We start from the raw sequence: 9781 nt of genomic DNA, 5'->3' as shown, positions 1-9781 counted from the left end.
CTATGTGTCACGGCTATGAATACATCCGGCATAACGGCGAGAGGACTCGCGCTGCAACTGCGGACAAAGAGAAAGCGTGGAATGAAAGACGGCTCGTCAGTTGTAAAAATGCAGCAATTTATTTTTCTCAATCTGGCCGGTGTTTCTTGCCAGCGAGGGGAAGTCGTCGAGATCTGGCTCTTGACCATTCAAATATGCTTCAGCGCCTCAGATAAATCCCTCCTTTGAGTTTCATTCCACGCAAATCCCGATGTTGTTTCACACGTTTTCATTTTGTTTCGCCGGTGATTTCATCTCGACAGCCCACACTTTGTTGCGCAATCATCCGTCTGCCAATGACAATACTGGACTGTAAGCACGGATAACTGAAACCTCGAGTGATTTCATCGCCGCGTTCCCAGAAGCTCTGAAATATTTGAAGTTGTTGTTGCAGCAGCAGCAGCAAAAAAGAAAAAAGTAGCTATAAAACACATTTCAATTGCAAGTGATCCACATAAGTACTGCTGGCAGTGTGATAGGAGAACACCGCAGCGCTAACCGGGGAAACACTTGAACAATAGATGACGTTTTGTTTTTTAGCATCTTTCAGCTCATTGTTTTGGGTTTTCTTCTCACTGTTTTCAATCACCATCGCACCGTTGCTTTCAGTTGAAAAGCTCTGGTGAACACAGCCTGGTAATAATTAATACTTTTTTATGCTTGATCGTCATTTTTGGTTTGCGAGGACATAGTTCGTTGAACCTGCGAGCGCAAAGTCTAGGCCCGAAGTCTGCGGAGCGAGAAAAAAAACGTAGAAACTCAGAAAAGAAAACTCTCCCAAGTCCGGCCCGACATGAGGCTCTGTGTTCTTGCTCCCTCGGACTTCCCTTTTGGTGATTTCCCGGATATCAGCGCCGCCTTCTCTTCCGGATGCGGCATCCGAACCTATAAGAACGTCGTGCGGCAAAATGTCCTCGACCTTGTCGGGATTATGGTCACGTGTCGGCCTCGTGAGGACTGGAAGACACAGACAGCAAACACTTCAAATGCACTCTTGCAGAACAGCGGCCGCAACAGGCGGCACTAAGCACACGAGATAGACCTGAACACAGGCAGCACAGACAGGCATTTACATAAAGGTGCAATGAGGAATGGTAATTTAAAAACACACACACACACACAGTGATTGCACGTGTGTGCGGCTCAGGTCTGCCATCTTTCACAGCCTGATAGCGGAGCAGCCAGGGGGTCTTGGTATCGCTCGCTCCCTCTATCTCCCTCCTTTTCTCCTTTTCTCTCCGACGTCGCTCGTTCCCATCTCACCCAGCCAGACGCTCCTGTGCATACAGAGCAGGGCTGGGCGGCGAGGCATTGTGAGAAGGTCTCTGCTGCCCCCTGCTGGCTGCGGGCGGGAGGACGGGGACCCTCTGAGGCGGCCGTGTCCTAATGAGGAGGGAAGCACAGTGGTCTCTATGTGGAAGCAGAGCGCACACCCAGAACAAGGTTGCAATGTTCATCTCAACCGGTGTCGGGTTGCAGGGATGCGGAATGGGAAGGAGGCGTGTGTGTGTGTGTGTGTGTGTGTATGTGTGTGTGTGACTGACGGTACCATACAAGGCTATGCAGGTGTTGGTGGGTAACAACCTCCCTGGAGAGAGGCAAGAAGGGGAGATGGAGACATTAAAGGAGGATCCATTTTATCTCCTCTCTGAGGACAATACTCATCTCCATTAGTCTCTCTCTCTCTCTCTCTCTCTCTTTGTCTGGCTCTCTCTGGCCACATCCACACTAAGCCGGCTAAATCCGAAGCTCCGTTGACGCCGCACATCCCCGCTGGCTTTTTCAGCTGTCGCTGTCTTCTGGAAACACCCGACTCCTGAAACCCGGAAAAACCGCCTCGTCCAATCCGTCTTCTGCGATCACAAAGTGACAAACGCGGCGTGCTGCCGCCGCCGCTTCGCTTTCGCCATTAACGATCCACCGGCGTCGGAAACTTGACGAGACGGACCGCCAACGGCTCTTCGCCCTGTGACTTCTTCACTGCAAGTTCCAGCTCGAGTGTGGACAGGGGGCCCAAAACTGAAAGAAAACGATGATGGTGATGAACACACTCCCCCCCCCCCCGCCCCCCTTCCCTTTTACCGTAAGCCGTTATCAGCCGTGTTCATCCAAACCGCCACGGCAAAGAATGAGCTCCGGTGCGATGCTGTCACACCGCGGCATTGTTCCCCCCCGACGTCTTTACCGAAACAGTCTCAATTAGAAAGAAACACAGGATTAATGGACCTGTCTTTCTCTTTTTCCATCTCCCTGTGTGTGTGTGTGTGTGTGTGCTCTCTCTCAGCTGTCACTCAGGATTCAGAGGCCCCCAGTGTGACATCAAAGACTACAACGTGCTCTACGTGGTGCCGGGCTCCGGCAAACTGCACTATGTCCTCATCGCCTCTATCATTGGAGCACTCCAGGTGGTCATCATCTGCGTGGTGGTGCTCTGCATTACCAGGTGAGTCATGCCCTCACACACACACACACACACACACACCCGAACTCCAACATTCAAGCACAGACTACTAATGAGCCTGGCAGCAGTATTTTCCATGCGGTCTGTGTTTGGCAGTCACCAGGGGGGCTGTGGAGCTCCTCAGCTGAAAGGTCACCTTGCTTACACCACAGAGAGAAAGTACTGTCCAACCCCCTGTGGACGCACACACACACACACAAGCGTACACACACATTAGAGAACATGCAGTGTGTTTCCTACAGAGGTATCTGTGTCGGCATACACACTTGTGTTTAAACGGACGCTTTGTATTCACAGTAAAGGCTCACACACACACATATATATAGCCTGGGGCTTGTCTGCCTCCGCCTGACCTAAGCAATTTATGACATTTAATAAAAGATCTTTTAGAGGAGTTTTGGCCGGGACAAAACTGCTCCTCTGAGCAAAGGAGAGGAGGAGGAGGAGAGAGAGAGAGAGAGAGATGCTGTAAAGGGGCATGGGGAGAAGGGCAAGGGAAGGAGACAAAGAAGGGAGGAGGGAATTATAACACCGAATGCAGACACTGTTTAATTACTGTGCCCTGCTGCTCTGCCATATTCATGTTGAGCACAAATGAAAAAGTGCAAGCGTAAAAACACGATCGCGAAGCATCGTCGGTCTGGTGACGGCCGAAATGTGCGGAAGGGGCACAAATGAGTTCACGCAGACGAGAGACGAGCGCCCCCAGCGATTGAAAAAACGTTCCACGTGTCCCCGGTTGCACCGCGTCCCGAGGGTCGCTCCGCTGCAAGCGTCTCCTCGTGCAGCGGTTCCCATGGAAACGCTCCCCTCTTCCATCCATACGCGGCCTTTTCAAGATTAACTTCTGACTTCACAGGAAACTACGACCGGAATACGACGCGCTTTAGTAAGTGTCGCGGCCATTTGTCGTACGAAATAGAACAAAAGTACAAATAGAACCGCCGCTGACGCCCCGTGGGTTTCGGTGTTGACGCATGCAAAAGAAAATAATGTCCATTTCCGGCTGTTATTATTCTGATCATTTATTTCTTAAACCAACAAAAAAGAACAAACAAAATGTTGACACTTCCTCTCTGTGCTGTGGTAAAAAACCATTGGCCACCCTGGTGCATGCTGGTCCGGTGCCTACCCACCTCTACATATAACCACAGGTGCCCAGTGTTACCCAATCAGGGAACCTAAAACTAAATATATTAAACTAAACTACAACTATCATAAGAAACAACTAACATATCAAAATATAACCTAAATAAGCAATAAATAATCAATATTACTTTACAATAAAACCTAAATACAAATGTCAAATTAAATAGCTCCAACAGTAATGTTTAGGGAAAGATCGTGGTTTGGTTTTTAAATAAATTGTCGTATTTGACAAATTAATCAAATTAGACAGCGGCCTCTCGAGTGGAAGACCCTTTTTACCTTCGCATTGAAAATGCGGAAGGTTATGTTTTGATCGCCGTGTATTTATTTATTTGTATGCGTGTTATTCGCATAACACAAAAATGTTTAAACCGAATCGCATGAAATTTGGTGGGATGATTGGTTACTATCCGGGGACCATTTGATTCGATTTTGGGATCGATCGGGTCAAAGGTCAATGTAAAGGTCATGAAAAGGTCAAACTCTTCTTTTTACCATAGCGTGGTCAATTTTTATCCAATTGGCATGCAACTAATGCCAAAATGTTCATAATTCAATGCCCAATCTTGTGATATGCGAAGGTATGCGCTCTACCGAGTGCCCGTTCTAGTTTGTTGTTGTTGTGTTCGACCCATCCGCCTCAACCTCCCGCCCTCTCCCGACGAGGGTTTTCGTCCGAGGCCTTTTCTACTTCCTGTTTCACGAACGCCGTACGAGAGCAGCTATTGGTGGATGTGGGGTCCGGCGACGGCGGAAGCCGTTTGAGTCCAGCGAGCGACTCGCTGCCGTGCTCTAGAAGCCGCTTTCCGTGACGTGTAGCCGCCAGAAGACGGCCGTGCACCGTGGTCATAAAGGGTCGGACGTGGTCCAACACTCGGGTCAACTGTGGCATTTAAATGAATGTGCTCCACTGGTACTGAGGGCGCAACGTGCGCCAAGAAAACATCCCACGCATCATTACACCGCCGGCAGCCGCCTGGACCATCAATCCTCGAGGCAGGATGGATTTTGTACTAAATTCTGAACCCTACCCACCTACACGCTGCTCTCGCTGGATATTTTCTCCTTTTTCGGACCATTAGAGATGTCGGTTGTGCGTGAACATCCCAGTAGCGGAGCAGCTCAACCGCGCCCGCGTTCAAAGACGTTCAAATCCCCGTTCCCGCCCGATTGGGATGCTTTGTTCCGCCGGCAGCAGAGCGCCTTGACCTTGTCCGCGTGCCCGGAGTCGCCGCCGCCGCCGCGCGATTCGTCTGATCACGCGTTGCCGTCGGAGAGCATTCGAGCCGGCGTACCTCGTGAAAGCGGCCGGTTGAATCCGTGTCCCCTTCTCTTTTTATTTGGGCGGACTGAGCTGTATTTTTATGGACGCTGCTCGGGTATTTTATGGGGTTTACACACATTGTAAAGACTTGGCATTCACTTAGAGGACAAACGAAAAGGTCATCTCTTCGCTCCGCCGGCCGTGGACGACGACGTGCCACATGTTGGAAAAGGTGTCGCTCCGGAGGGATTCTGAGCAACACGCCATGTTATATGCGATATTCCATCTCTGCGTTAAGAATCGAACATCGAGAACTCGCAAGTCAATGAAGGACAACAGTCTATCACGAGCTATCATAAAGAATGAAGTCATAAAAAAAAGACACTAGACCTGATATTAACTGATTATTGCATGAATATAACACATATTTTTATATCATATTGGCATTTTCCTAAACTAGCACAATAACCATTACCTTCCAAGTTATGTGTGTGTGTGTGTGTGTGTGTATGACTTCATTGTCAACTAATCAAAAGCCATTATTTGAACCAGAGAACTATTTTTAGCTGTGGACTATGCGGCGCACTAGTGAGTACACGGAACTTAAAGCAGCCAGCAGTGAAGCGGCCGGTCTCCCGGAGCAACGGTGCAGCTCACTGATGTGTTTTTGAACAACAATGCAGCTTCTTTGGCTCAGAGGAACAAGTCATGTGGGTTTTGGTGACGATAAGATAAATATGGCCAACTTCGCAATTTTAAGAAATTATTCCAGGACGAGCGTACGGAGGTCTATGAAAACTATATCCGCGTTGCATCAGAATGTGTACGTGCACCGCTGACCTCTTTCTGGATCTCCTTCGCTCACCTTCTTCTTCTCTCCCGCGCAGGAAGTGCCCTCGGACCAACAGGATCACCCGGCAGAAGCAGAACAATGTCCACTTCAGTACGGAGAACACCATGCGCGCCTCCACGCGGCTCATCTGAGCCCGGACACACCGGACAGGGTCCACCCTCCACTTTACGGAGCGCCGTGGCGTTAGATGTGCGTGTGTGTGTGTGTGTGTCCCGTCCCCCCCCCCCCACAGTCCCATTGTAAGCCAACCCCTTGAAAATTAGGATCTGCCCACCCCCCTCACTCCTCGCTCGTCTTTAAGGATGCCCAAGGAGGATGGCGGTCAACAGCAACGCTGGCGTACCGGCCAGAGGTCCCCACAGCCCGCCACACCGGGTGTGTATCCCCGCACTGTGTCACTCCCCCCACCCCCAGGTTTTTTGTTTTTTTTTGTAACTGAACAATGAGGTGTTATGGGGGGAATGAGGATACTGACTGTGTGTGTGTGGGGGGGGGGGGGGGATGTGTATTAGATGTGTGAGCTTTGGTAGCGGCGGGCTAGCCGGTGTCTGTCGTTTCTAGATGAGGGGTCAGAGCAAAGCGGGGTAGCACAAAGCGGGGTGACGGGCTTCAAATGAGGTGCGCGGTGTTCGGTCCGGGAGGGGGTGGCATATGGGGGGGGGGGGGCTACACGTGATGCCTTTGCACCTTGTGTTATAGGAGACCTTTGACAGAGGGAACAATGTTATTAGAGAGCTGTCTGTTCGGTTGTGACGATGGCGTCGGCTTCTGTATCTTGGGTTCTACTTCAATAGTTATTACTACATTGTCTTGATGGGGTCATTTTTCTGTAAATGTAAATAAATAATTTATATCACGAAATGTAACATGCCGTGTCGCTCTTTGTTTGTGCCGCGGCAAACTTGTTGTACAACTATCCTGCAATGACATTGTTTTACATTGATAATAATATCGAGACTAGTATCTATTATTGTCACAATCATGATGTAAGTATATATTTGGCTAATATATATATATAATATAATATGACATTCTCTGCATTTAATCCTTTTTTTATTATACTTTCTTTTTTATTAATTTGATGATGAAATGTACAAATAAGGCGGTAATTGTTTTTTAACTTGTGGGGAATTATTGATAAACATATTGACACAAAAATACAAAGCGTAGTAAAATAAACACTTGAATGCATATTTTCTTCCACTATCTGAAAGAAGATATTTCTATTCCACAGAAACCTCATCCTTTTACTCCACTACACACTGTGCCTTTTATTCCACTATATTTATTTGACAGCTTTGCATTGTGAGTTAATTAAAGAATGTGTGTGTTTGGGGTTTCTCGTTGTTGTGTCGTTTTAACCGACTTTCTACTTTGTCCAAAGACTTTGAAGTGCACACAAAGAGAAACATGTCAATGCATGCGAGTTGCAATGACCTCCGGGTGTCCGCCGCCACCAGGGGGCGCTGTGCAGCAGCAGCGGCCTCTCTACCACCGGGTCCAGGCTCAATGTGAGCGGAAAGATGATGGACCCGGTTCACTCACCACCAACCGGCCATCCGCAACAAGAGCAGCTGAGATGAAGTTTAACAATACGCTTGTTTAAGAATATCCTTGTTTGAGAATACGTATGTTTACGTTTTTTGAGACAGAGTTGTCGTCTAAGTTGTCGTGGCCGAGTGGTTAAGGCGATGGACTAGAAATCCATTGGGGTCTCCCCGCGCAGGTTCGAATCCTGCCGACAACGAACACTTTTTCAACTTTGTTACCACAACATCAAGATAGTAATGATACTACATAATCCACATACATTTATCGCCATGAAGACTTTATTTGAGAGTTATTAATGTGTCGCTGATTGTTTTGGGGATTTGTGCTGTGTGTGTAACTCTCAAGACCCTGTCACCATTAGTGCTAACACGGGGATACACCGTTGTGTAAACACAAAAACAAGCTGTTGTCCATTTTTGTTCATATTAAACTGAGGTTCAGGACAGTCTGTAAGTAAATCTATTCACAAGAGCTTGCTGTAGGGGGGGGGGGGGCGCCATCGTAACTTTTTTAGAGCAATTAAATCTCATTAAATCTCTTGTTCTGCCTGTTTTGTGATATACATGCCTAAAAGGTGCCAAATATTTCTATAATGAAATAATATCGGCATTATAATTATTATAACTATGATGATTTTTTTAGTTGCTTATTTGTTGGTGCCCCCTTAGGACTTGCGCGTTATGGGAGCGGCGGCACTGACGTTGCTACCTGTCCATAGCATGAGTGTGTACATGTTATGTCGCTAGTACCTTCTACATTTTATTTGTCAGCCAGTTGACAGCTTCTGGTTCTGCGATCAAAAAGTTCTGTATTGTAAAAGATTAAACTTGACATTCTTGAAATCCATGTTTTAAAATTACAATGATGTTAACATATTAGTGCAACTCTTACATCGAGCCAACGATGCAACATTCCTCATGTCCTTCAGCATAATGAGTATTTTTACTTTTTATTAACCTTTTATTTTTATTTTTTCAATGCTCGGTTACATATTAATAAAGCCACCTGAGAATGAGCTGACTGATTATAATGTAGCCTTAAGGGCACAAATACCACCAGCATTCCTCAAGATGTTGTGCTTCTTTTTCTTTCTAAACATCAAAGTGGACTCTTCCATGAAGGGAAATGGTCACAGTTCATATATGAGGCTCTTGGGTGGAAGTGTGCTCAGGGTCATCCACGGGTCATTCTGGCAGACTTTAAACATTTTCGCAGCAGTTTTTTTCTTGTTGATGGACCCGTGGGCATCCAGTGCAGATGTGTTTGTTTGTCTGAAGGTCCGTCTGTTATTTACCTCAAACACCTCATCACCGTGCCAAATGTAACACAGAAACATCCGGCAATGGCGTTTTTAATATCCGGCCTCCGCCTTTCGTTTGTGCTATTAATCTGAAATAAGCTATTTTCTGCTTCCTGTCCTATTCTTACCGGCAGCAGAGCCTCGTTCTCGTCCTCCTTCAAACCCTCTTCAGAACCCCCGGTGGAGAATGTCCCTCAGTCTTTACGCTTCATCTTCCCGCCCTTTCCCTCCCCCAAACTTCAAAAGTAAGAATTCGGAGTTACGTATTAATTAAGTCCCCGGAAGGTGTCATACAGTTCACAAAACCACTCCTTAGAAATCTTTTTTTCTTTAAACAGTATTTGCTCAGGTTAACTCCTCTGCCTCTGGGCACAGGACAACATCTGAACGTCACGGCTCCGAGGCACAATACAAATATCTTTGTGCCAATATAACAATGCTCTGAATCCTGTTCATCGAACATTGTGACTCTATTTGGGAGGAGAGAGACGGAAAAAAAAAAAAATAATAATACATCAAGAGCGTGAACTACTAGTTCCAGAGCAAAAATAAGTCATCTAAGAGCATGGAGCGCTCTGTTGTCGTTTCTCTCGGCACCTCCCGGGCTCCGTAGCCTTGAGGTCAGCCTCTGTTTGTACGTACGTCTGTGTGTCTGACAGCGGCCCACAGACCCAGTCAGTGTAATCCTTTACGTTTCCTGTCTTCTCCTGCTGGTTGTGTGCTCGATCCGCTGGCCCCGAGGCCAGGGAGGAGTACGAAGGAACTCTCCGTGAAGGCCCGAGCTTATCTGCTCTCATCTGAGGTCGAGGAATGTGGCGAATGCTATCATTAGTGGACGGATTTCACATTTACTTAAAGTACACACAACATGTGGGAAATACAGATACATTACCTCAGAAAGCCAGCAAGGCCACCAGCAACCCGAGCATATAGGAAACCCCACCTCGCTTACAGGAAATAGAAGAAGGCTTTACTCAGCAAGTGATGTGATTTCCATTTCTGACATGTGTGGGTGGATCGTGTGACGCTGTTTGGGCTGAACTTGCGTGAACAAGTTTAAACTGAATGAACACAAACACAAAAGGGGGGGGGTGCGCAAGTTACTTTTTTTTCTGCGACGCGCGAGACGGAGAGCCGAGAAGTGTTAACGCGACACGTAGAGAC

The 9781-nt window shown here is 47.4% G+C and overlaps 1 protein-coding gene and 1 non-coding gene across 2 annotated transcripts in view; both read left to right on the top strand.

The window, feature by feature from the left end:
• Positions 1 to 6632, top strand: part of tmeff2a (transmembrane protein with EGF-like and two follistatin-like domains 2a) — a 115005-nt gene extending 108373 nt beyond the window's left edge. The window contains 2 exon segments of the mRNA XM_056437766.1: positions 2324 to 2482; positions 5801 to 6632. Of these exon segments, the coding sequence (XP_056293741.1) occupies positions 2324 to 2482; positions 5801 to 5897 (256 nt within the window). The 3' untranslated portion in view covers positions 5898 to 6632.
• A 799-nt stretch (positions 6633 to 7431) lies between these two features.
• Positions 7432 to 7513, top strand: trnas-aga (transfer RNA serine (anticodon AGA)). Its single transcript has one exon. It is a non-coding gene; the product is annotated as a tRNA-Ser (tRNA).
• Positions 7514 to 9781: the final 2268 nt, after the last annotated feature.

The sequence above is a fragment of the Pseudoliparis swirei genome, chromosome 2 (genome assembly GCF_029220125.1).
Source record: "Pseudoliparis swirei isolate HS2019 ecotype Mariana Trench chromosome 2, NWPU_hadal_v1, whole genome shotgun sequence".
In the NCBI taxonomy this organism is placed as follows: domain Eukaryota; kingdom Metazoa; phylum Chordata; class Actinopteri; order Perciformes; family Liparidae; genus Pseudoliparis; species Pseudoliparis swirei.
The sequence above is the reverse complement of the archived record's forward strand: the minus strand, read 5'-3'. Positions and strand labels throughout refer to the sequence as shown.